Below are 27,810 nucleotides of genomic sequence, written 5' to 3'. Positions count from 1 at the left end.
CCAAAGCAACCCTGCCAGCATCATCAAAAGAATGGATGACAGTTGTTCTGTGCCATGCAGAAATGTGCCAAGTATCATTGGAGGACAGCACTTCAATGAATATTTCTAATTGTAATGTTCTACTTTTACAATAAAAGAAGTAAATAAGGATGTGAAAAATGTATGTGCCTTTACTGGCCAATGGAAGGGTTGTGTAGTGCTTCAGTAAGATTTGAAAAAAACCTGAAGCAGCTCTACAGGAAATGCATGTCTTTTTTTACTTCTGACACAAAGTTTGTGACGATTAGTTTTGAAGATTAGTTTTATTATCTACTAGTAATTGAATGACACTTGATGGATTAAAAATATTTAGACTTCTTAGGATATTTTAATTCCACATGTCTCTTACATTCAGGACATTAGAGCTTCTAGAAGACTTGGAATTATTATTTTGTACCTCTCCACTGAAGACAGTCTAACTTTGTAGCTGGTCTCAGAAGAAGCAGAATGAAATTGGAATGAACAATAGTAATAAAATCCAGTAAGAAGTTTATGTTTTCCTACAATTCTGCACACAATCACTTTTGGGGATAGGATTCAGCCTAAGAAAAGGCTGAATCTGTGTTTTGACATCTTTCTTCCTAGACAGGGATTTTAACCATAGTGTTTCAACATTTTTATATGGGAAAAATCCCAGTGAATATATTCTTGCACTTCCTTATGATTCCTGCAATGAGAGTAGTGCCTGATACGGCAAATATTCTTGAATATTTGGACAGTTCAAACAGTTTTGGAAAGCTGTACTGTACTTCTTCCTTTTGGTTGCACAGCTTTCAGTGGCAGTGCAAGATTTAACCTGCTGGAACTCCTTTCTTGGCGTAGGACCTGATGGGTTGAGGATGAATAGGCTGTTTGCAAATGGTGTGAGTAATGAGTCTGTTTGCTGTGTGGTGGACATACAAGCTAAAGTCTTGCTTGAAGTATCCCTGCTTTTGTCCACCTCTGGGAGCAGGTGGTGAGGACAACTCATACATTTGGGCTTCATACATTGCCCTGGGAAGCTGTGCTATTACAGGATGTGAGCTCTAAGGCTTTGAGACCTAAACAGACCTCTTGCTTCGATCAGGCTGGAATGCAACTACCCCATTGCACATCCTGAATCATACAGTACCCACATGGAAGCTGAAATGGGTTAAATACCCAGCCTTTTGTCAACCATATGTAGTGCCCCTTCCTCCCCACCTCAGTGACCCTTGCAGTTACACATCCGTATTGAGTAACTTCCACACCAGATGCTTTCCAAAATAAATTTGAGACAATTGCAGCTTCTTTTATGCTGGTGGTAAGCATTAGAAAACAGAGATCACCAACAATTTTTCATAAAAGGGTAAAGAAAAGAGAATGTCAGCAGTCTTTTTGGTCCATATGATACATACATACTAAAGTTTGACATTGCAGGAGGAGGATTATAAAATTCAATAGGATTATCCTTACAGGCTGCCAGGATGAAATGAAGTACAAACGCTTTCCTATTCATCCAGCTTGCTGGGATCCTTAAATGAAGGGAGAACAAACAGAAGCAGTCTGCCTACTGTGTCATTATGAGTTTGTTAGAGAAAGGAAATTTTACTGAGAAGGACAGAAATACATACGTGAATGAGGGTACTCTATGAGTATCCCATACTGAGAATTCACAGCTTCAACAAGATTTACTTTGTTGACTTTAAAATATGCCTTATTTGTGTTTTGAACCTGCTCAAATGGGCAATATAAAATTTGTGATCGCTATAAATTGGTGAGCAAGGTAGGGCATGAGTGGAAATGTTAGAACTGAAAGCAGCTTTGCTCTGTTATGAAGGTGTTTTGAGTCTTTTTTTCCCTCAGAACAAAAAAAACCCAAAACAAATATCCCTGGGAAAATCAAGCATTGTACAAAAAATTAGTGCTTTCTACCTCTGCATGAGGTTGGAGAACCAGTGAGATGTGGTAGTGCTCCTGGATGAATGAAGCCTTTCAGTGTCTGGGCTGAAACTCATCTGGGTTGCTCCTCCTGGATTTACATGACAGTGGAAGGTGTGAAAGAGGAGGGCAGCCAGCCCTGTAGGAAGTCTGGTTTCCAACAGGACAAAACAAGTTGTTTACATGAGGTTACCAGGGCATGGTTAGGCAGAGGCACATCTGCCTCATTATTGCCTCCAGCTAAAGTTTAGCTGCTGTGTTTCTAATCTCTCTGTTTAAATCCCTTTATTAAAATATCACCTTGAAAATCTAATGAAGCAGAGCTCGGCACACAGTAGAGAAGCCGAAGAAAATTAAAATGGAGTAAGTGATTGTGGCCAGCTGAAATAGCTCACATATATGCACAAGAAAAACACTATTACCACTATTAACAAACTTGCTGAACAGGAAGTTAATTACAAATAGAACTATTAAATCTAGGTTGTGTGAGGGAGTTTGTTTTCTTTTCTTTCTTTCTTTCTTTCTTTCTTTCTTTCTTTCTTTCTTTCTTTCTTTCTTTCTTTCTTGCTTTCTTACTTTCTTTCTTTCTTTTGAAAAGAATACTGGAGATAGATAGTATCCCTTTAAAATTTTATTACTGTCATTAAGTGCCATAAACCAACAAAGATCTGCTTAAAGATAAAGGAATAAGCCCTCTTTGTTTCTGTTTTTTCCTCCTGGGTTCTGATGCTGCAGACTGTTGCTATTCTTTATCTTTCTGGATGAAACATCTTTTGGTTAGATTTTTGTTTTGTGTATCTGAGACTCATCCTAATTCATAAGAAGGATAAGTCTTCTAAACATAGGAACAGTATTGTTAATGTAAAGCTGAAAGATTTAGAAAATCAGGTTTGACTTAGGCCAAGACTACCTCTTAACTGTAACAATCTCTGTTCTTTAATATTAAACACTGTCACATGGTATGTGAGATTTTGGGCCACCATGCCTCAGACCCTGTGGTAATGATTCCTTGCTTCTAAGAGCTATCCTGCAATGATGCAGGTGGTCTGTCCTTAGACGGGTTTGATTTGTGATTCCAATCCTGCGTATAACAGCCTGCTTTCTACCTAAAGTGCCTAGTTTCAGTACAAATACTTCCTTCACAACATATTTCTGAGTGATAATTAGAAATTAGAAATACACGATCTCCAGAGTGGCTTCATTTAAGGAAAAAAAAAACCAAACGAAGTTGCTGTGCATCACCTGAGATCTCTACCTATTGTAATTAATGTATAAAATTATCAAGGTTATTTTTCAAGGTAGGGAAGTGTGATGGTAAAACAGAAACTCTGGGTAATTCCATTAATTAAATTAGTAAATTAGTGACATTTTGGCCTCCTAATTTGATGTTAACTGCTTTAAAAAGAAAAGGCAGAGCACTGAGTGTCTTCCAGCTACAAATGCTAACGTTAGTGAAACCAACATTTTTTTCAGGACATGTATCCCTGGCTTATATATCTCACGTATCTGCCAATTGTTTCTTTGCTAGCAAATGAACCAGGATTTTTAAAAGAACCAAATGTTCTCCCTGTTGCAACCCTTGTAATACTCTGTTAAAAGGACTGTTCTTTGTCTTTCTTTTCAAAATGTTTTCTTGCAGGAGTGGAGATTATTTTGGTTGTTAATGATGGGTTGTGACACTGGGAAAAAGAGCAGCATTCGTGATCTCCATGCTAAATAAGATAAAAATAGGGGGAGCTGGTAAATTGGGAAAAAAAAAAAAAAAAAAAAAGAAAAAAGAGAAAGCATCAGGTGTGTGAGCTTTGGGATTGATAAAAGGTGAGAATATTCAGGAGGAGTCTTGTGAAAACCAATGGTCATGTAGAAGTAGTATTCAAATGGTGAACAATTTTTGCTATGTGATGAGGAGAACTACCTCAGTGGAAAGCAGTGAGTCACAGCGATTTGGATTTGTGGCAGAATGGGATGTTTGCAGACGTTTTTCTGTGGAGTGTGTGTCTTTACTGTTTACTCAGATCTCTGACTCAGGGATATAGCAGGAGGGCTGGTTGGTTTCTCCATGCAGAGAAGTTGTGGAGATAGCGTGAAATACACCAAGCATGAGCATCTGTCTTATATTGCAGATCCAGACAGTAGATGGTCAAAGTTTTATAAACCAATAGCCCAAAACACCTATATTAGTTTTAAGATCAGATGTGCATCTGCAGTGCATTAGCAGTTCAGTTAACCTTTTGTTATTACACATGTCATTGCCTGGACAATCTGGTCGTCTTGCTTTTTTTTTTTTTTTTTTTTTTTAAATTGCTTCTCATATGCCATCATAAGTGAGCAATGAGTATTATTTGGAAGTGAAAGAATAAAGAATATTACTAGTGTTAATTTTAGAGCAGTTGATTTAGAATGAGAAATCAATCGCCTAACATTAGCTGCTAATAGTACATACATCTGCATGTAAGTGAATAGAAGTAAAATTTTTTTGGAAGCCTGTGCTGTTGAATGTTTTTCTTGGGTCTACCAGTACTTCAGTCAGAATTATTTTCTGAATGAGTTTTGCATCCAAAAATGTAGAAATGTGCCCAAAACTGATTTGTGAAGTGATTTAGTTTCTGTGTGATTATCTTCCAACAATTGCATATGCTTGTTTTATGATCTCAGCTGTGCTACTTTAAGTTCTCATTAGATGTCAGAAGTTTAACTGGGTCAAGTCAGGGCAAGCTTATTTAGACAGCAGCAAGTTAAGGAAAATAAAGATATTCCTGCACATGATGTTAATTCATTTGGGGACTACTTTCTAAGCTTCAGTGCAAAGTAAATGCTCTGCTCTGTCCCTCTGGGCTTCGGGGGATGCTGGATGGAAGAAGTGCCAAAGTGATAGCTACAGCCATTTTATTTATGCCATCTTTTATATAAAATGTTAAACTGTGCTTCAGATATGCTTACAATTTGGAGTGCTCTTTCTTTTTTTTTTTTTTTTTTTCTTTGTTTGGGTTTTTTTTTTTTTTTTTTTTGTTTTTTTGGTTTTTTTTGTTGTTGTTGTTGTTGGTTGGTTGGTTGGTTTTTTGTTTTTGTCTGATTAGCCTGACATTTGGATTATAACCCTGAAAACTCAGATGTAACTCTGATTCAAGGCATGTATGATGTACTTTGGTTTTCTTCTGGAACTGGAACACAGGAGATAAAAGGGACATCATGAGAGACTCATATTATCTTAATATATAATTGTGGTCTTACTTAATTTTCTTTTGAAAAATACGCTTAAACATGAAGCTGTCTGTATGTGTTTCTGTTGTAAGCTGTATGTGAAACTCTTCTAATTTGCACAACTTTTGAAATCTGAGAATTTACAATCTTGTAAGTTAGGAGACAGGAAGTTGCTTAGGTGATTTTGTATCTAAATAAGAGATTGCTTGTCTCTTTGTGACCTCAATGGACCTCACCTCAGGTATTTATTTAGAAATACATGAGAGTAGGAAGTTTAAAGTAGAAGAGGATTTATTGGGTAAAATGGATGCAATTGGGCATATAAAAGCTTTGTTTTCCAGTTTCTGGCTGATAGTCCTAGCATGTTTACCTTTTTCTTTCTGATTACCTGTTTCTTCTGTAGTAAGCTATCTAAGGAAGCATAATAATAACAACACATTTCTTGGATGTCTCTTTAGGTTTGTTTTCTGGGTTTTTTTGTGGTTTTGGTTGGTTGGTTTTTTTGTTTGGTTGGTTGGTTTGGGTGTTTTTTTTTTTTCGGCTTTTTTTTTTTTGTTTGTTTTGTTCGTTTTTGGGGTTTTTTTGGTTTTGTTTTTGTTTTTTTGGTGGTTTTTTTTTTTTGTTTTCCTTCCCATACTAAATCATTTGCATGAGAAATAATGGAAGGAAGTAATTCTTTTCCTTTGTATTTTGTGTTGAGTAATAAATAACTTGCTTTTTTCATGTAAGCAACTTTGTTTGGAAGTGACCAGTCCCACTGATGGTACTTCAAGATGCTAATATCAAAACTCCATTCTGATCACCATTTGTGTTCTTACGCACATAAAATTAAGTTCTTTAATTTAAAAGAAAAGAAAAACCTTAATCCAAATTTATATTTCTTCTTTTAGTTTAAATAATAATTATTGAAGAATAATTAGATACTGTACCTTCTTCCCTAAGGGTAGCACAGTTTTAGTTTCTTAGCGCAAGAAAAGGTAAATGGATTTTTTTTCCCCTTAAAAAGGGAAAGTAGGGTCTGGGTTTAGAAGTTAAAAGCAAGAAACTGCATAGTTTAGAAAAAAAAAAAAACCCAAACAATTTCAGTTAAGAGTCATAGAAGAATATTACTTCTGTATATTTTCAACTTTTTGAAACAATGTTGTGGGAGTCTTGTTTATTTCTCTTAAAGCTGTCTGGTTTGGATTAATGTAATTCTAGATAGAGATATAAAACCCCTAAGCATAACTTTATTTTATAGAAGGACTAACTTTATTTGTTGAATTGTAGTTCTATACCTATAAATATATTTCATTTTCCTTTCTTGAATTACTGTTTTCCACAGTTAGTAATTTTGGCAAATTGCAGATTTGAACGAAACTGAGTTTCTTGGAGTGTTGCCTTGAATTAAATAATGTTTAATAATAGGAATAATAGGAGCAGTTCAGCCTCTCTGTCAGAAAAAAACCCAAGATAATGGAGTTGTGGATGGATATTTTAGTAAGGATTAGCAGAGATTAAATTTCTCTGTGGACAATCATGGGTGGGTTTTGGAACTGTGCCACATCCTTCTGTGGCTACCATGAAAGCACATGGGTTTGAGCAATGGCAGCTCATTGGTATGCACTATTTAAGTGTTTTACATGGATGAATCAATTTCAACTTGGATCTCTTGTGTTGGTCATCTTGGTACTAGTCCAGGTGTTTTATCTGGTGCACATTACAGTTGTTGGCATTTCCTTTTTAGCCTCCTGCATGGGACTAGGTGTAGAATGCTTAGTGCTCATCCTTTGTGTATTATATTTTTCCTCCATAAAATACCATTTCAGATTCTGACGGAATAAAATCCAGGCTTGCTCTAAAGAAATGGATTTAATACTGTTTCATTAGCTAAAGGTACAGCACTTTGATTCATACTCCAAAAGAGTGGTTTTTAGTCTTACCACAAGAATTGCTGAAGTTACTCATATTACACCAAAATGTTCTAAAGGAACATCTTTATGAGCACTGAGTCTTTAATTGCAAGGATTTTTTCCTTAGGTGATATGTTTCTGTAGGTGTTGCTTTTTTTATAACTAGTCATGTTTAGCTGTGCAAACAGTCTTTCTTGGACAGTATTAATAACTACTCAAACGTTGTTGTGAAATAAGTGATCTTAAATATCACTAAACCAGCCCATTGTAAAGAGTTTTTAGCTTAAGTTTTATGGACTAATTTTTTTAAAAGTCTTGACTCGCTTTATAGAAATTCTTGTATTTATTCTGGAAAGGAATTATGGCTGGGTTTCTGAGTTTTATTTTTTTAACAGTAAGTGAGTGGTTGTGTTCCATTTTATATAGCATATACTTGGTGAACAAAACCAATTGATTGCTAATGTCATGTCTTAGGACAACATGATAGACACAATTTACAGGTTAGGTGGCTGGTTTAAAAATGGATTTTTATGTTAGTTCTTCTTTAAATTCTGCAAGTAAAGGGCTGTGTCAGGCTTGTTCAAATATAATAGTACTTTGCTTTTCATTTTGATTGTAGTCTATTTTATTGGCCTATATTAGTCATCTGTGGTTGGTTGAACATAATGCCCCAGCATACTTCCTGAAGCAAAATAAAGTAAGGCTTTTCGGAACATTTCAGGCAACAGATCGGAAGCATTTTTATTCATTTGTCAGTTGATGCATGCACCAACAACGGAGCTGAAGTCATGCAACCACATAAAATGTATATTTAATACAGGATTGTATGGAGGGAAGAATGAATATCTTTGTCCTTAGTGTGCAAGCATTTAATTTTTTTTTTCCCTTTAGGTTTAGCAGCCTTGGTACTTGGTTAATGCTTCCTTTTGTGATGGTGGTTAGGTTTTTTTTATTCATGTGGAAACTGTACTTGAACCACAGTCAGCTCTGATCATTGTGTTTTTAATGAACCAAACTGAAGACATGGCCCTTTTATTACTTCCAGCTTCTTGGAACATATGCCTACATGAAAATGAGAACTAAGAAAAATGAAAAACTAATTCTGTAGCCCTCATAAGGACGGATCAGAATTTTAAACCTGAAAACCAAGATGCCAGGAGACCACTGAAAGAACTTGCTTAAAAAAATAAAAAAGTTTCTGTCCATAGATCATCATTTAGAGCTGTGAGTATAGAAATTTTCTATGTTCTTTTAATAGAATTTTAATTATTTCTAAGTCAGTAATATTGATTTTTTAATGCAAGTGAAGAGGAATAAGGTGGCCAATTTTTTTTATTTTTGCACAGACATTGCCTTCTAGTTGTCTTCTCTGTAGTAGCTCTAGCTCCATGCATTAAATATTATTTTTAAATAAATTAACATAAAGCTATGGGAAATGGATTTTGCTACATAGTATAAAATCAGAATCTTAATTATGTAAAATAACTTTCTCATCAAAATACTACCATTGATCTAAATAAGTATGAAATCAGATCTAAATCTTAGTGTTTAGACAGCTAGGATGGAATACTGTATCTTGTTTTATTAAGCATATATTGCCCAGAGCTAATTGAGAGTTATCATCATGCCCAGAACAACAGCCTAATTTGTCTTGCCTTTTAACTTTCTATAATTGAGAAAGTCTCTTCAGATCTGATTGTAGGCCTAGAAGAGAGCTGGAGAGGGACTTCTTGCAAGGTCTTGGGGTGATAGGGTAGGGGAAGTGCCTTAAAAACTGATTAAGTGTTTAGATTAGATTGCAACTAAATTCTTTCCTGGGAAGGTGCTGAAACAGATTTCTCAGAGAAGCTGTGGATGCCCCATACCTGGCAATGTTCAAGGCCGGTTGGGGTGGGCTTTGAGCAATCTAGTCTAGTGCAAGGTGTCGCTGCCCATGACATGGGGGTTGGAATGAGATGGTCTTTAAGGTTCTTCCCAACCCAAATCATTCAACGATTTTAATAATTCATCTTATGTTACTGAACTAAGTCCACCTTTAAGGCTTTCTAGCCCTTATTTGTAGTTTCTGCTTCTTCTGTAATAGAAACCAAAACTACATGAGAGACAGGAATAATTCCAAGATCTAGTTAATTTTACAGATCAGTTCAGCCTGCTAAGATGAAGAATAGAAGCTACTGAGTGAAGGGAGAAATGATCAGAAAGAGACCATTAATTTATAATATAGGGGGCTGGCACGTTACATATTGTTGTCTTTTGTGACAAAAGTCATGGTTGCCATAAAATCTACATTGTTTTAGGTATCTAAGGATGAAAGTATTGTATTTATTTTCTTAAGGATTACAGTGTGCCTTGTGTGCAAGTATGGATATTCTTAACATTAAATAGCTGCACTGCTGAGGAAGTCTGACTTGCCAATAGCTGTCTCTTTTCTTAATGGTATTAGTCAATCCTTGTATGGTTGCCTGTAGCAAATGAATGAGTTTTTCAATTTAAGTTAGTTTAAAAATCAAGGGTATTTTCAGTGTGTCATTAATCCTAAGTGTCTTGAAAACAGTTTTTAAATTGACTGTCACATTGATTGAATTTCATTTAAATGATACCTTGTAGCACTTGGATCAAAAATGCTAATTTGGTTTTAAAATTTTTGTGTGTGCTATTCTTTCTAAGTTACCTGTGCCGGGAGTAGAAGGCTTTCTCTACCTCATAAACTTCCAGAACGCTGTGTAAAAAAACCAAGAAATAACAACATGCCAAGAAATAACAACAGCACTTCCTAGTTTGTAGTTGCAAAGTGTAAATCTTCAGATATTAATCATTTTGGATTTGTGATTTTAAAGGTGTAATTGTGGAATACTTTTCTTGAGTGAATGTGAGACTGTGTAGGTGAAGGAGAATGGAAGTTCATGTACTGCAAACTCAAATTTCCAGACCATCTCTATATTCTGTAGTCTCTCTCCCCTTTCCTTTTTCCTCCTCTTTGAAAGGCTGTAGAACGTAAACACCTGGTAGATGGGTAGATGTAAAGCTATTCTATAGCTGTGTATCGAGAATCTTGATATCTGCAACTTGGTAAAAAAATATATTTGTTTACACAGTAATTTTAGATGTGGAACATGGTAACAGGAAAAATGCATTCAGAGTGCTTCTGTCAAATATTTTTCAAATATTTTTGCATGTTACCATGTGACTGCAGTTCTTTTGTTTTGTAGATGTTACAATTGAAAAGTAAGCTTTAAAAGGTGATTTATCTCAAATTTTTAAAATACAGCCACTGGTTCTGAATGTCTCAGATTTTCAGTATACAGCATATACATATATAATCCCCAAACTGAATGCTAGTTAAGAATACATAAGTGTCTTGGCAAAATTTAGATTGCAAGTCAATGATAGAACAGGATGAGAATTCAAACTTAAAGCAAAGACAGAAAGAATCTAAATAATAGAATTGGACTGGAATTTAGAGATCAGGACAACTGATCAACAGCTGAGTAAAATATCACAGACAAGTATGATTCCATGTTGTATGTCTATTGCCCTCAAGGACCACCAGCACCATTTTAGAATGTCTTCTCACTATCCAGCCACCCATGTAATGTAAAGTCCGTGCTAGTGCCAGGTGTGGATCTGTCCCAGGGACTGGAGCTAGGCTTGGCATTCATCCTAGATGAATTTCATGATGTTCCTTCTGATAACTCTCCATATATACATACTTATACATATATATATATATTTTTTTTGGTGGCACTAAAGTGAGGTTACATGAGTTATTGGTATCTCTGTGAGACCCACATTTCTGTCATTCTATAGCTTTAATGAAGATACTGGGATTCTTGCTGGCTTTTGCTGTTCTCTGTGCTTTTACCTGGCTCATAGGTTTCTTTGTCTGGTCATACCTGTTCAAGCCCCAAAATTTAAATTTTATGGAGGTTACTATTACATGTCATGTATGTGCCTATCATGCATAACAGTATTATATTCCTGTGACACCTTGTGATAAAGTTACCTGCAGCTAGATGCAGTTGGTTTGGTTGCCATGCATTTTTTTAGAACAGAATAGTATATTTAGCTTTAGGACTTTGTGTTGCATATTTGTTACTCTTCTGTTTTAAGCATTTGAAAATAGAATTGCCTTGTGGAAGTAGTTTTCAGTGAAGTGTTACTAAAGATATTTCAGTTACCTCAAACTGGAAAAGATTAGTCTTGTATCTAAGGAGTGAAAGAACAGCACACTCAAATACAGTTCATGGGACACTCTGTGTAGGGTAGTAATTGTTTATAAGATTTCTATAGTTGTTCCAAAAGGAGTCAGCATAAGGACTATAGGGTTTCACTCAACATCAGTGTCTATTTATCTTCATTTAGTTTTGTGAAATTTGAGTTATGGTGCCTTAGTGATTTTGAAAATTTTTATGTATGTTTAAGCTATTCTGTGCCTTCTCATTGCAAGATTCTAAAGGGTTTGAGATGAGTTCTGCGTTTTAAAACATTGAGGCCATTCCAATGTTTTTACACAATAAATTTGACTGAAACAAACTAGCTAAACTACACTTCAGGATAACTGCTGCCAAAATAATAGTGTACAGTGGAGTTCATTTACAGTGTGCTATTGAGGCAATAAATCTGTGAAAACAGCAACATATGCTTAGTTTCAGTAAGCTTCTTAAAATTTGCCCTTTTTTCTGTTAAGGAAAACCTGTGAAAGCATACATGATGTTATAATGAACTTGTGGGCACGTTATTTAGGTGAAACAATTTTCACAACTGTATCATGTTACTCGCCTTATGCCTTAGGAAAAGTAAGTAGCTCCAAAGACTAACAGATAAAACTAGGTAGAGCTAGAAAATTGAGATGCAAAAAGGTATTTTTATAGAAACTGAATGTCAGGTGTAACCATAACAATAAATAATAAATTGGGAATAGGAAAGTGTAGGAGTTGTGTTACCTGTAGTCATCCTATTCTATTTTTGTCTGTTGTTATGTGCTTTCCCACTTCTTAAAGACTTCATTCTTCACGTGAAGGTGCCCGGCTTTCCGTGGAAGAGGTACCTCTGGTGTAACTTCCTATGATTGCTCTGAAGTGCAACTCTCACAAGTTTAACTGGCAGAGTGAGAGAAAGCATTCCAGTAAACTTTGCTTTGTTTTCAGTGTGACTTTTGTTCGCATTAATGTGGACAGAAGGCAGTGTTTTAGATGATGAAGTATTTTCAAAGGAAGTAAACCCCTCTATGGCTGAAAGGGTTGGTCCCTTTGAGATGTAGTCATGAAAAACCTTGTTTGGATGCTTTATATGATCTGGAGGTGAGGTCAGTAACATTCCCTGGGGACTTGGCTCTCTGTTAATAGCACAGTCAGAGCTGGGAGGCACAGAAGAATTGAACAGAGCAAAGGTAAGTTGCTTCTATTTGTGACTTACTAGTTTATACATTTATAGGTTTACTTTGTAGCATAGTGAATTAGCTGACAGTGACAGGAGGAAAAAAGATATGTGTATTTGCTGATCACAGGATTGTTATGAGCCATCAAGTGTGTGAAATGGGTGGAGGACATTAAGTGAAGATATAGAAACTTTATTCTCATTTCACAAATTTGCAGTGTAATGATAGCTGAAACGTGGCTGCAGTTGACTTGTAGTTCTGTTTGCTAATGTTCAGAGAGAGGTTAATTTGTGATTACAAGGATAGCGACATAATCAGAGTATTCCAAGTTGGAAAGGACCCACAAGGATCAAGTTCAACTCCTAAGTGTTGAACTTAATCCCTCTTCATACAGGGATTGAACCCACAAAGCTAATCTCAGAGTTATAGTAAGCCTCTTTCATCAAGCAATAGTCAAAGGCTGGTCTATTTGTCATCACACAGTAGAAACTGCAATACACTTTGATTACCTTTTATATAAACTTCGGAGTGAGTATCAAGCGACCTTGGAAAGCCAGCCTGGAGAGCTGGCCCAGAAGGAAAGCAATGTCAACCCTGGATCAGATGGATCTAAAATCATGGCCATGAATCCGTTGTAATATTGGAAAGATTGTAAGCTGTAATACTGGAAAGATTTCCAAATGTTAAGAGACAAAAATATGAAACACTTCAAATAAGGGTAGTGAAATAATAGAGCAGCAGTTCTATTGAAACTATTTTGTTTAACAGTAGCAGCAAGGAAATGTTAAAAGAACTGTAGTCTGACAAAGGATTTGTGTTATAACTGTAAGATAGTCTCTATTTTACAAAATCTCAAATGCATAGAAGACTGGACTTAATGTGTGGATCTAAGACATTATAATACAGAGGTAATTTTCATTATTTTTCCAGTACTACAGGACCTAAGCAGTGACAGTTAAGGTTGTATAATGAAAATACTGAAATAATGCATGATGTGTATGATGTAAAAAGAAAATTTGGTTTGACTTAGTGTGTTAAATGTAGCTGAGTTTGTTTCAATAGTCAAAAGTGAAATCTATAAGCAAACCTGCAACTCATGAATGATGTATAAATATATTTTAATGTGTTTGATTTTCTGGCTAGAATAAGAAGATTATATGGTTTTTTATGACTTTGAGGGAAAGCTGAAATTCCATTGTGCTAGGTAAGTTGCTGGAGGAATCAGCCAATTGGTCTCTCAGCTGGTGCTTCTTCAAGACAGTGTCCTTTTTTCTGAATAATATGCATGGGCTGTGTTAATACTGGGTGCTGCAATCAGTATTGGAGAACTCCAGATGACTGGTAGCAAGTGGTCTCTTCTGCTAGGTTTTTATTCTTTCCATAGGTCTTTCAGTCTTTTAATGTGTTGGGCTCTGCCTTCCTTCGTCACAGGTGTTTCTTAAGTTCAGGTGTTTTTGATCTTTTTAAGCTGCAGATTAGTCAACCAGAAGGTGGGCAAGAGCTTCCTGGGCAAGGGAAGAGATAGGGGGATGGAGCACATAATTTTAGCGTTTTATGATTGGTTTGCTGGCTCTACTAAATTCTTCTGCTGGTCAAAAGCAAGTAAGTATGCAGTAGTTCAGACTGGGCTGACATTTCTGAAAATAGTGATACAAGCTGAACCAGCGAACTTTGTGACAGTGTAAGTTCCAGGAGTCTACAGTTTTCAGGAGGCTGGCAGTTGTAACAAGAAGAACGGAGAGAAGCTGGCATGGAGGTGTAGTGGTCCCTTGAACATGATGACCAGCTGGTTGCATTGCGCAGATAGTTCTGGCACTTGGAGGGACTCCTGTCTGGTTCATGAGTTTCACTGCTGATACCAGGGACTGAATATCTGACTTTAAAACACCATCATGAGTTTAGGAAGCACATTTGTGCTTTTACTAGAAAAGACACTTTAAAAAATTAGAGCATTTAGAATTGATAAATTTTATGTGTTTTGTTTGCAGTTACATTTTGTGCCTATCATAGAATCAATTATGTTGGAAAAGACTTTTGATATCATCAACTCCAGCTTATGGCTTAATGTTGTGAATACCTGTTTAATTTTTAGTAGCATAGGGAGTGCTGTAGAGTGGTAACATAAATATTTTCCTGCATCTTTGTGCAACATGAGGTTGTTTTGAAAAAAGTAGTCATAGTCTTAAACATGAGAGCAGCATCCTATAGAGAATGATTTTCTTAAGAATTCAGAGCAGTGTGTATCTTAAACCAGACTGTATAGGAGTATAGGGGATTTGGAAGGATTTAAAAGCCATGCAAAAATTGTTTCCACAGACCTCAAATTTGGGGACTAGTACCTGAATACATGCTTTGAACTTAGTGAGCTCTGTGTAACAGTCTAAATGTTTTTTCCACTGTTGGGGCTGTAAGATATAGCATTGTGCATGTTTGTGTACTTGAGGAAGGCACAGCCCTGTGATTAAAAAAGATCCTAGAAGGGATTGGTTTGTTCACTACGTCAGCAGCTGAAAGCCAGTCCACAGTGATAATACTGACTCTTCGCTCTGTGATGTCTCCTAACTCTGTGCAGCAGAGTGGAGTGAGCAGACAGGTAGAGAAAACCTCCAAGAAATGGCCCATGTGTATGATGTGCATGGCCATGAAACACAGTTAATTGAAGGCAGAAGTTGCTGGCACTTTTATGTTTCTTCAGCCTTCAGCAATGAAGGTTCTTGTAGATGGAAAGTGGTAGTGTGTTTGAATAACAGCTTTTACAAAGTTCTTACACTGTTGTTTACACAGTTTGAAAAGATACTTGAGCTTGGTTTATTATTTGCATTAGTAAGAGCTGGAGACTTTTTGTTGTATTTCAGCTCAGGTCAGGTTCTCATAGAATTGTTAGAATCAAGACACTAAATTAAATCTGGATTGTTAAAATCATGAAGAAGGATTGACTGAGTGGGATACTGATATACAAATAAAAGATTTTGCCTGTTTACTTAGAAATTAATGCTCTGTTTTGGGACATTTGACAAATAGCACAAAGCCAGTTATGAAATTATGTTTCAAAACAAGTAAATAATGAACTTATAAAGATGACTTGTTTTTTTGCATGGTACAGTGAAGGGAACCCTTCATTTTTATACTGCAAATGTGACATTAATATTGTGGTGCTGATGGACATGACGTGTTGTAAGTAGCATACGCATTTTCTGCAACTGATAGGAGTGCATTTTTCCCATTGATACTTGCCTTGGGCAGTATGTTGGGAGCAGGAAGAAGTAGAGTCTTGTAGAGCCTGTCCTTACTCGCTGTGTGCATTTGCTTCACAAGACAGTGGAGAGTTGGCTGCAGCAGGGAGAAACTGTAACATGATGACCACAATGGCTGTTCTCCACCTGATTTGTGCCACTCAAGGTGCTGGAGAATGGTGTTGTTTTCATTTGTCTTGGTTTCCCACTAGCCAAATTAGGCAAAAAGTTAATTTTCTGTAAGTAAAGTTTTTTATTTGCCCATCAGCTGAAATTTGTCCTATACTTAAGGTTTCTCTTTACTTCATAAAAAATAAAATACAGAGCCAGTACTGAGTTCATCAATAGTTTCAAAATTTGAGGATTTTTTTGCCAAATGAGATTGGGCTGGGCTTGAGATCTACTGAGATATGTGTGCTACATTTAAGTTTTTCTTGGTTTTTTTTTTTTTTTTTTTTTTTTTTTTTTATGTAAGAAACTTGATAAAGTGGGGAAAGAATGGCATGCTATGTTACCTTTGCATGAGATATGTCCAGCATCCTGGTAGGCTTTTCAATTGCAGCTGTGAGCAGTAGTATTTTTTTCTCACCAGAATTGGTGGAAGATGTCTCAGTTAGTCAGAGCTCACAGTTCTATCCCAGATGGATATTAGGGTTTTGCTTTTCTGTCTTCTTAATCTTTGTTTTGCTGTGCATTTTCATAACATGGAAGTTTTGCCATTTGAACTGTCTGAAGGTTGTAATTGGCTCTGGCATTCAATATCTGAAAATGTGTTAAAACTGAAACGCTTTAATGCATGCTTTGACTTCTCTGCTTTCTGTGTTTACTTCATGAAAAGGTCTTCTTAACTCCATTTGTAATGATTATGAAAATATAAGAGCATGGTTGACAAAGCTACAGTTTCACCTACCACTTTCTATCTGTGAAATTATCCAAAAGTTGGAGAAATAATGTTTGGGTTTGGTTTTTTTCCCCCCAAAAGCAGTCAAAATGGCATCAAAGATAATTTGGCTATCCAGATTTGTCTGAGAATCAACCATTTGCATATCTATAACTTTACATCACTGTTCAGTTCTTTAACTTCTTACCCAGGAAATAGGGAATAAATTTTCTACCAATTTCTCTACCAATGAATTAAACTTCAGTTTCTCTAAGGAGCTGGAAGAAAACATTAAATGTCGGTCCTAGCACAACTTTTCAGAATTTCTGATAAATGGTAGCAATCTGAAGAGCATCATCTTAAAGCCCTGGTTTCATTTTGCAGCAAAGAGAATGGAGATGGAAGAAATGTGACAAATGTTCTATGATTGACTCTGTTCAGGAGGGACTAAGGCCTTGCTTTTTGTTGGTGGACAGGGGATACTTACAGCACCAGTAGTGGGCTGCTATTCATGTTCTATATTCAGTTTATCAACATCTTCATTATACTAAATAAGTCTTTAAAAAAGTAAAATAATGTATGCCTGAATGAAGTTCAACATTCGACATAAAAATAAAATGAAAAGTAATTTATGCATTTTACTAGTATTTGAGAACTATGCTTTTAAATAATTCCTTTCATGTAATTTGAAGTTTTTGTAACGCAATCTAATTGTTGTGTAAAAGTAGCATTTTAAAGATGCACTTTTCAAGAAGTGTTATCTTGTAGGTGTACAGAAAGTATGTAGCTAACTTCTAGTATGTGACATTTAAAGCTCCTGCTGAGCTGAACCTAAAAAGTAAGTGAAAAAAGGAAAAGGAACAGCCAACCCCACAAATACATTTGTGTTTGAGTGCAATGTTAATGATGACCTTTTTACGTCTGTTCAGCATTCCTTAGCTATTGTAACTGATTGAAAAATTTAGTGTGTATATTCACATTTATTTCATATGATTGTGCAGAAAGATTGTTGGATTTTTTTCTTTTTGAGGTGTTGTGTTTGAATTAAATTCAAACTCAAAAATTTTTATTTTCTGTTCTTCCTTGGGTCAGAATATTTTTGGGTGGTTTATTCAGCTGTCAGACAGGATAGCCAATGTGATAATGGCACCTGCATGATTCCTAAAGAAACAAAATTGTTTTCTCTTTCTCCCCATTGGTGCTACATAAAAATATACAGAAGAGCTCTCTGCTTCTCTTAGCCAGATATATCTATTTGTTTTGTTTCTGTAGCAAAACAGTATCATACATCTTTTGAGTTTAGAGAATGAGGAAATTAACTGTGAGTCTTGCTGATGTGGGGGGAAAAACCCCACAAACCTTGCTGTCTCCAGCTTTACTTTTGATACGAACTTGTGTGTATTGGCAGCTTAACAGTTTGTGCTGAGTTTTATTTGTGTGGTATTTATATCAGTATGTTTTATAGTATTTTTTTTCAGCTTTGGCTATGCCCTTGTAATATTAGATGTGCATCTGGTGTATTAACTTTTCATGTGTGTTTGTGTGTATAAATATATTGGGACAGAGGAAGAGTTAACCAACTAAATGGCTGTATTCAAATATTTTTCTGGTGTAACTGCTGGAAACCAAGAAGGGTTTTCTGCTTTTTAAAAATAGTTTTGGGTTCTTTTAGTTTGAAAAAGAGAAAAAAGAGTGCCACATTTGTTCAGGGTGTATTCATATGCCTTACATTGTTCCTGTTATTTCACTAAATATAGTTATCTAAAAATGTGACAATAATAAAAAATAAAACCAGTGCATAGACTTTTCTGTACATACTGTACATACATAAATGACCTCCTGGGTCTCCTAAAGTAAACTTTTAACATTCCGTATCTTTTACTGTGCTTATGCTACTGGCATGTAGCCACCCACCCACCCAGATTTAGCTGAAATAAATGAAATTTATTCTAGTTCATTTAAGTAGAAATCTTGTAAAATACAAAGGTACTCACTTTGCTCAGAAGGTTACTAAAACAAAGTGTTTCCTTAAATGGAGTGTTGTGGGGTTTTTTTCGCCTGCAGGACTGTGCACAACTTAATAAATTCTTACCTTACATGTTCCTTTTGTTTTCCTTTGCAGATGGGGTTTATACAGATTAATGAGGACTTCATATTTATTGAGCCACTCAATCGCACTTTGGCTGTGACAGGACATGCACACAGGGTGTACAGACGGAAAAGGTCCATAGAGGAGAAAATTTCTGAAAAGCCACCTTCTCAGAATCATTACTGTGGTGTTGTTACAGGTAATATAAAAATCGCACTGCAAAGCTGTAATGTAGCAAATGTATTTTCAAGAAAAGTAGATAGTAGTTTCAACAGAACCTTGACAGAAGCAGAACTGATTATTCATGTAGCAGTACCCTACAGTGGACTCTGAGATGGCATGTCACTCATTGGGGGAGGGAGTTGTCCATTAGGAATAGACTCTGCTTCTTAATATGCATTTGTATTTGAAAGTAGGAATCTTCAGGGCATTTTTAAATTTCAGCTTAATCATTAAAATCTATTTCTTGTCTCTCTGTCATCAGAGCTGCTTAATCACTCACCATGTGCAATGATTGTACTTAATTTTCTGTTTTCTGTGATTTTTATGAGTGTTCTTATTCTAAGAATGACACTCAGATGTGTATGAAACAATCCTAATGCATCTTACTCAATGACAGGTAGAACAAGTTGTTGAAGTAGAAGGGTTCAAGGGAAAAATGGCTTTTGTGAAAGATGGTGTTTTGTTTTTTCTACTTCATCATCAGCTGTCATTCTTCAAAGGATGGAGGACATCTCAGTCCTTTGACCTCAACATGAGCTGAGGGTGTTTCTAATGTTGTGAGAAGTTATTTTTCTCCTAGGAAATAAACCAGAATGAGTGCACATTTTTAGGCTTGTTTTTCATGTGTAAGTGAAATCCTGGCAAAATGCAAAGAAAATGGCAGAAGTGCACTGAAATGGTTTAGAGGCTGGATTATATGACATTTGGGATGAGGCGGAAGGAACTAAGTTATTTCAAGCAGGTAAGGAAAAATAAAGGAAGGATGCAGCTGCAGTTATCTGTTGCCTAAGGGTCTGCAGAGAGAAGATGAAGCCAGACATTCCTTAGAGGAATGCTGTGACAGACAACAGTTGTAACTTGTGTTCAAGGAAATTTCAATTTCCATAAGGAAAATAAAATCCCTACAAGAATGCTTAGCACTGGAACAGGTTGCCTAGAGAGGCTGTGAAGTCCACATCCTCAGGTATTTATAAAGCATGTCTAAAAGTGGCTCTAATAGAGCTGATCATACTCTGACACGTGGCCTGACTTGAGCAGGAGGTTGGACTAGCTGCCCTCTGGAGATAATTTTCAGCCTAAACTTTTCCATGGCTGTCTGATCTTTTCTGGACATTTGTACTGCTCTGTCCATTTTATATAGTTACAGAATAAATGTGGCAGTTTTTATTGTGTTTTGGTTTTTTTTTTTCCATTTTGGAAGTATTGTTTTTATAGTTAGGCATCCATCCAGAGTTTCAAATCAAAGATAAATTAGCAAAGTAAGGCTCTTTTTGCAGTGGGATCAGATAAATAACATTTAACTTCCTCCAGTTGGCTCTGTATTACTATTCTAAGCTTTGTATTACATTGACACTGCTTATCTGAAAGTTAAACTTTCTGTATTATCACAAGTTTTTCATATTAAGTAAAGCTGTTTATTCCTCCCTATTAGAGAAAAGTGAGTTAGAGTATGCCCGCCTGCATGTGTATGGGAATGAGAAATAAAAAATGAGAAGTATGCATGGTGTATGCACTGCAAAAAGCGGGGAGGAGTATCTGACAGTAGCAAACCATGATGGGTATGAAAATGAGTAAAGATGCAAACTTCTCCATGAGGACATAATTCTTTTGTGATGTTTATTATCAAATATCCTTTCACTTTCTCTTACACTCTAAAATGGGATTATTCTTTTGTAATAATTTTACACTCCAAGCTCTGATTTGTTCTAAATAATATGTCAACAGAGAATCAAATATCTGCTTGAAGGAAGTTTCATTATATTGACCACCAGGTTTAAAATTTCAAAACAGTGCAAGCTGTGCATAAGTGAGTAGCATATTCTGACACAGCGTTATTGCAAGCGAGTATAAATAGCTGAACTTTCTAACCAATGCTGTTATTCTAGCAAGACCGGTCCCTCATTCCACTGCCACAGGTTATTTTACTAAAAGTGACTGCAGTAAGTTATATGCTTAAAAACTCTGTCTATGCTGAGAGCAATTTGTTGGTGTGACATGAATTTAGTTGATATCACCAAAATACTCATGCTACAGACACATGCATGTTTGCACATATGGTACAGCCTTAAAGGTGAATAAAACCATCAAAAATAAGCCTTTACATAAGTATTTCAGAATTCTAAGTCAAATAATTAGCTAAGTAAACCAATTAAACAAAAATAAAGCACAAGAGAGTATGTGGGGCTCTGAGACAGTTATTTTCATCTGCCTTTATGGTAGAGGTGAAACTTTGTGACATAGAGCAGCCACAACCTTGGTAACGCAGCAGCTTCTCAGCAATATGGTCTTATCTTACAACCTTATCTCTTGCTTCTACAGTGCTTGTGTGTTAGGATAGAAGCAGGTATTCTGTTGCTGGATTTGATCCAAATTGATCTCAAAGGCTGGCTTCCTATCAAGCAAATGTGTATTGCTTGATAGGTAGCCAGCCTATCGTGAAATTCAGCCAGTGATGAATTGTAATTATCGGAAGGAATGAATGTCTGTGCTGGAGGTGTTGAAGGATTACTATTGGGAATAATAGCTTTTCATGGAGAACTAGCAGAGGCAATCAAAGAAGGTATTGTTTGTTGTCCGTTACCATTGAGGGCTGGACTGAAAGTTGCTACACAGCCAAACTTGTTTGGAGAGAACAAAGAGCTTGTTTTTGTGAATAGGGTGGTTTTCTTATTAATTAGGCAAGGGAGAGAATCATACTGACAGAAGCAGTTGCTTTCTTGATTGTTGACAGTGTGCACATATATCCTTTTGTTGAAAGTGCGTATGATTTATTTACATATGTGAGCCAGTTCCACATACACAGATCTCACACTCCACACCTTTCTTTAGCACATGGCCCATGAAATCTTTAAAAGAAACCAGTACAGGACTGTGTTACAGAAAAAATGTGAGAGAAACAGCTGTAATTAGGGCAAAGGTCCACATTGGGAAGCTAAGGTGTTTTTTTTTTTTTTCTACCTGCTCTGAAGCACTTGTTCCAAACTGAAGTTGTTTGTATAGAAAACTGAACTCATGGTGAAGGCATGGGGCATGTTGGAAAAAAAAGAAATCTCTTACCCAGGATACAGTAAATACGAATTTTGAATCCCTTCTGAATTTGGAAGACTCCTCTTCTACTTCTTAGTTCTGGCAATAAGCAATATACTGTCCTGAGATACCAGTGTGCTTTTCCTCTTAGAATGATGGAACATTTCAGGAAAAGCCTGCTAAGTTTACTGAATCAAAAGCAGAAGTCCTACTTGATGGCATGTAGATGGGGCAGTCAGCTGAGAGAGCTGTGTTGGTTCCTGCTCTACAACCTGTTTATGCATGGTAAAATATACAATAAAATGTGCAAACAATCTTGGTCATGGATCTGTGAGATTGCATAAGATGGAGACTGATGGTACTTGAGATATTAATTTCTACTCCTTGGGTCAGAAAAAAGTTGTCACTCTGTAGGAAAGTATTTAAATCCCTATTCAAATTATAGTAGAGGTATAGCTCATGGCTTCTTAAGCTCCAGAATATTCCCTGTGTAGGCAGAATACTGCAATTTCCGTGTGACTACATTACCCCCTGGGGAGTGATGGTGATTCCTCTGTAGTCTGGGCTGCATGTGCATATACTCAGGAAATGTTTTTGTGCCTGAGGACTTGAAGGTGTCCAGGAGTCCTGTAGTCACAGCCGCTTCTTAATGTTGGCTTAGATACTTTATGTAACCTGTGATTATAGTAGATGGCTCTAATTTTTTTTAGGATAGGGTTCTTGTTTTAGTAACATCTCTGCTTGTTTTCTCTTAATTGCCTATTTTATGTCAAATTTATTTGCTGCAATATTTTTAGCCTTCTTGCTGAAGTAATGCAGTGTTCCTAGCTTTCCTTTCAGTCAACTGAGTTTAAGTAGTGTATGCATATGGAACCTTCTTATTCTACATAGTTGCACAAACAGAAGTCTTATTGCACAGAACTCTTCTGTAGAATTTATATTTTATTTTGGCAATGTAATTAAATTTTTAAGATGAATTAATTCATCTTTCATCTGTCTTTTATCTTGTTAGTAAATGAATTATTGATGTAGCTGGGTTTTTTGCAGCAGTTATCTCTACATACTTTGCCTTCAATAATGACCAGTTCTCTGTAATTTTTACTGATTTATGAATATGTAAAGAAACAGGAGTTTTCGCTCTAAGTCTGTTTTGCTTGTTGTCTGGCAGCAGTTGTGGCAGTTATTTGAATACCAGTAGTACCAAAATTACTAATTCAATTTATTTAAAGTTCTTAGTAAAGGGCTACAATTTCCAGATAAATGAGATCTCGTGATAGGAATTTCTGCCAGCAATTTGGAAAAGGTTGGCTGGCCAAGAACAGATTGTCCATTGGTTTGTTAATGGGAGAGATATCTAAGGCAGACAAATGATGAGCAGACAGCTTGTCTAGAGAGCTGTGTAGCCTGTGTAGTCTTCTCATTCATTACAATCCCAAAAGACAGAGGTTTCAACAGCTTATGGGACCACAGTGTTCTTAGTGTTTAGCACAATGATGTATTATTGTGGACTGTCAGTTCTCAATAGAAATGCACTACTAGCTATAACTTTTAGAGAGATGTGCTAAGAGAATTCTCTGTACATGCTAAGATTCAATTTAAAGTTTTCAATCACTAGCTGCTGTCTTTTACAAAGAAATGAATGAATAGTGAATAAACTGTTGCTGGAAACTGCACTGTGCCTAAGAGGAAGGCAAGTTGACCAGGTGGGTCATAAGAGATGTTTTTTAACCCACATGAGTTTACTTTTTAAACTTATACCTATAGCTTACCTTTGCAGCATTAGATGTTTCTATGTTAAGCCGTAGTTGCATGGCTTATAGGAGGAGCTTTTTTTGGCACAAATATTAACACTGAGGTTTCATTAGAAATTATTCTCAAAAGAGCAATGAAAACACACATAATATTTTATTAACTAGGCTGTAGATCCACAGTTAGCAAACATGAGTTAGGCTAGAATGTAGCAGAAGTTATAAGGCTAAGCAAGTGCCTGAATGATCAAAATAAAGATACTTTCATTTTAGATAGCCAGAATTTATAAGCTGCTTCTACTTCTAGGTCATCAAACACCAAACATTTATTTCTGGAGAATACGTAGTTATTTCTTTTATTAAATGTGTTAGTAAGTCTTACACTGCCACCATTTGTAGAGGGATCAGTAAGACCTTCTCAGATGCAGTGGGATGGACTAAATCATTCAAATGAGTAATCTTTTATGAATGATTCAGAAAAGGATAGAAAACTTTTTAAAAGTGTACATAATTTATACATGTTACATTGAAAAATATATATCTACATTATATTTACATAAAATCTTTATTGCATGTATATTGAAATCGCAGACCCCTCTTCCACTGGTATTTTGTATTTTAAATTTAATTTGTGAGTTAATTGACTTTGTGAGTTCATTTGTAGCACTGTCCTGAAGAGTGACTTATTTTTTGGAGAGTGGTCATGTATTATAAAATACACTGCAGGAACTTTCCTATTAGAGATGAGATTGATTGTCTCAAAATTTTTGAATATTTTATTTTTTCCAGAACACAATTGTCATCTCAAACATCACATTTTTTCATCACAGAGAGTCTGATATTCCATTGTAGATGCTGCAAGAAACTCCACTTGATTTCAATGAGATCAGTCCCAGAAATTTTACTTCCTCTCAAGAGGATCTAACAAAATTTGGCTATTGCAACAAGGAGTTTAATTTTTCATTTTGTTTTAAATTAGATTGTTTAAAATGGCATTGCTAACTCCTGTGTGTAAATCTGACCATCTTCTGGCTTGAACTGTTTCTGTGTAATTAGGCAAGGGGGTTTCATATGTATTGTAGTAGTAAGGGGGATTTTGTTGGGTTTTTGGAGGGGAAACTGAAAAATAATGCCATTAATAACCTCAACCTTACAATAAACATAACATGTTTTCAATTTGTAGCTTTCTGTAGATTTGGAGGCCTGTTTCCAGGGTTTAGTTTTGTTACTTTTCTTCAGCTGCTTATAATGACGGGAGTACAGGTTTTGAAGTCATGTCAGTAAAAATTCTTTCTTTTATTTCTGACAAACTGATGTCATTCTCTGTCATTCATCTGAAATATTATTTCCTCTTCACAAATCACTGAATTGTTGCATGTATTTACAGAATACATGATTTTGTGGCGAATCTGTATTTGTTGTCTTGTATGCTGAGATATCGAGACAGCCAGATATTTTCTCTGTGATTTATGAAGATGGTCAGACAAAAATTATGCAATGTCAGTGAGACTGTTTTTCCTTCAGACCCAGCATGAGTTGGGTTTTCTCCCACAAGCCAAAGTAAGAGACACATATTCTTTTTAAAATATGTTAGTTGAAAGGCTGCAAATAATCTTTCTGACTTTATTTGAAAAGATGGTTAAAATTTCTGTTTTCTTGGTATGAGCTAATATTTATACATAGTAGAGACCTTCAGTATCAGTCTTAGCATTGGCAGTAGCAAATAAGCATAATGTATTAAAGTCCGTAGCTATTAGTTTCCACATCATGAGAGTTAAAATATAACCAAGGGTAACAAATCCTGAAAAGTACTGCAGGGGTAATTTGAAGGATGAGTTTCTCAAGCACTGTTTTGGTTTACAGATAAAGGAAAATCCAAGACTCAAAAAGTGTCTGAAAGTGGAAGAGGAAAGCGATACTCTTACAAGTTGCCTCAAGAGTACAACATAGAAACTGTTGTGGTGGCAGATCCAGCTATGGTTTCGTATCATGGAACAGATGCTGCCAGAAGATTTATTCTAACCATCTTAAACATGGTAGGAAATTTAAAACTAATTTTGATCTCTTGCCAGCCATGCATGCACCGCAGGCCGATTTCATTGCTCCTTCTAGTGATTCTGACTAAACACCTGTAAGGCACAGTCAAAAAACAGGACCATCAGCAGCAGGCTGTAAAGACTTAGTCCATATGTTTTGCAGCAGAAAACTGTAGTGCTGCAGGCTTGTCTGTACTCTCTGGTCATACATCTCAGGGAAGCCTGGAAATGAGAGAACAAGATGACTTTGTGGTTAGAAGCCCATGCTGTTGTTGGAAAGGTTGGGATATGGGATAGTTTCTGGTGACCTGTGCTTGATATGAAGGCATGACATTGTTATGGGAAGGCATTGTGTGGTCAGTGGTAGTGGAAAAAAAAAGAAAGAATAATGAATTTGGACAATTACAGTCCCTTCCAGTTCTTTCTGGAACTGTAGTGTACTCATTTGATGCATAAAGCAGTGAAAAATAGCATGTGTAATATACAAGGAAAGATTGTTGTAAAGAAGGAGCATAAGCTGAAAAATTAATATAAGCTTTAACTATTGTGAATGACAGGAAGAATTAGAGAGTTAGATGTTGGCTGAGACCACTTGGTCCAAGATCATGGATTTAAATGAATAGAAATTTTCATGTGAACAGTATTAAATGTGTGTGCAAATATTTGGAGAAAAAGGCCACAGTTTATAAAGTGATTGTGGCCATTGAGAGGAAAAGGTCTTTTTTTATGTTCCCAGAATGAATATTGCCTGAGTGCTGTTTTCACTTCAGAAGACCAACACAGTACATTATCTTAATATTCCGTTCAGATTACAGAAAGTAAAAGAAGTCACAGTAGAATATGAGAGCTTTTGAGGTTTTTTTGGGGTTCTGTTGTTTTTAGTGTACGTGCAATACAAATTCATATTCTTATTTGCTGAATTTTTTTTCTCTCTTAGGTTTTTAATCTTTTCCAACACAAGAGTCTAGGATTACAAGTAAATCTTCGGGTGACTAAGCTTGTCCTTCTTCATGAGACTCCTGTAGGTATTTATGACATTTGTCTTAGCCTGTAGAGGGTAATGCTACTTAGCTTGTTGCTCTGCAAAAGCTTACAATATTTATGGACTTTAATAGCTAAAAAATTTCCTTGGTTAGCTTTCGTATATTGTGTAGTGAGTTCCACTGACAAGCAGCCCCAGTAAAGATTAATCTTCTAATTTGTGTGCTGTATGTATTGGGACTTATCTGTTCTTGCAATTAAAAGTCAGTCAAAGTTTCCATGTGGAAATCAGGTAGATCTTAGCAAAATCTGCTTCTGCTCTGCTTTTTGTGCATTCATATATCTCAATGGAAAAATAATCTCCTTTAACTCCATTGGATTGCAGAAGGGGGACTGATGTTCTTTGTTGTCTAATCCCTAGACAAACAAAAGCTGATATAGCACTTAGTTCATAAGGAAGTGGGATTCCCTCACCAATAGGTCTAATCTAAAATGTTATAATTTTCCAGTGAATAAGTAATTTCTTTCTCCAGCCTCCTCTCAGCAGTTGGAGTAATCTCATTTCCTGCTCACATTCTGCATCTTAACATTATTATGCTTTTCCTCACCATGGATAATGAGAAATCAGGAAATAAATAAGACCAGAGTTTGGGTGAACTCTAGTATACATGTACATTTACACTCTCAATGCACTGTCTTCATTTGTATCTTTAACATGTAAGGAAGGTGGTCTTGGCACCTGAAGTTTGAGTTGTTCTGCCATGAACATATTATGCCATAAAAAGCAGAATATTTTTGCTAGCTCAGTCAAAAAAGGGTCCAAATTCTATGTATAGAATTCTAATTTTAATAACATTAATTGTTTTTCATTCCCAGGCAGATATGTATATTGGACATCATGGTGAAAAAATGCTGGAAAGCTTTTGTAAATGGCAACATGAAGAATTTGGCAAGAAGAATGATATACATTTAGAAATGTCGACAAGCTGGGGAGAAGACATGACTTCAGTTGATGCAGCCATACTGATAACAAGGTAAAGTAGTGAAAGATGAGCATTAAAAAATAGGTAGAAGGCTAGTGTGAGCATGGATCAAAGTAGATGGCCAGCATAGTAAGAATTTAGTTTGCAGTGAGGAAGGGAGCATTTTGAGACATCTGGATCTCGAAGTTGGTGGTAAAGTGTTG

The 27,810-nt window shown here is 36.0% G+C and overlaps 1 protein-coding gene across 1 annotated transcript in view; it reads left to right on the top strand.

The window, feature by feature from the left end:
* Positions 1-27,810, top strand: part of ADAMTS19 (ADAM metallopeptidase with thrombospondin type 1 motif 19) — a 124,903-nt gene that overhangs the window by 6,235 nt on the left and 90,858 nt on the right. The window contains exons 3-6 of the mRNA XM_041401130.1: positions 18,644-18,809; positions 25,471-25,643; positions 26,581-26,664; positions 27,501-27,658. Coding sequence (XP_041257064.1) covers positions 18,644-18,809; positions 25,471-25,643; positions 26,581-26,664; positions 27,501-27,658 — 581 coding nt within the window. The remainder of the gene's footprint in view (positions 1-18,643; positions 18,810-25,470; positions 25,644-26,580; positions 26,665-27,500; positions 27,659-27,810) is intronic.

Source organism: Onychostruthus taczanowskii, unplaced genomic scaffold, assembly GCF_017590055.1.
Source record: "Onychostruthus taczanowskii isolate IOZ18803 unplaced genomic scaffold, ASM1759005v1 scaffold186, whole genome shotgun sequence".
Lineage (NCBI taxonomy): Eukaryota > Metazoa > Chordata > Aves > Passeriformes > Passeridae > Onychostruthus > Onychostruthus taczanowskii.
The sequence above is the reverse complement of the archived record's forward strand: the minus strand, read 5'-3'. Positions and strand labels throughout refer to the sequence as shown.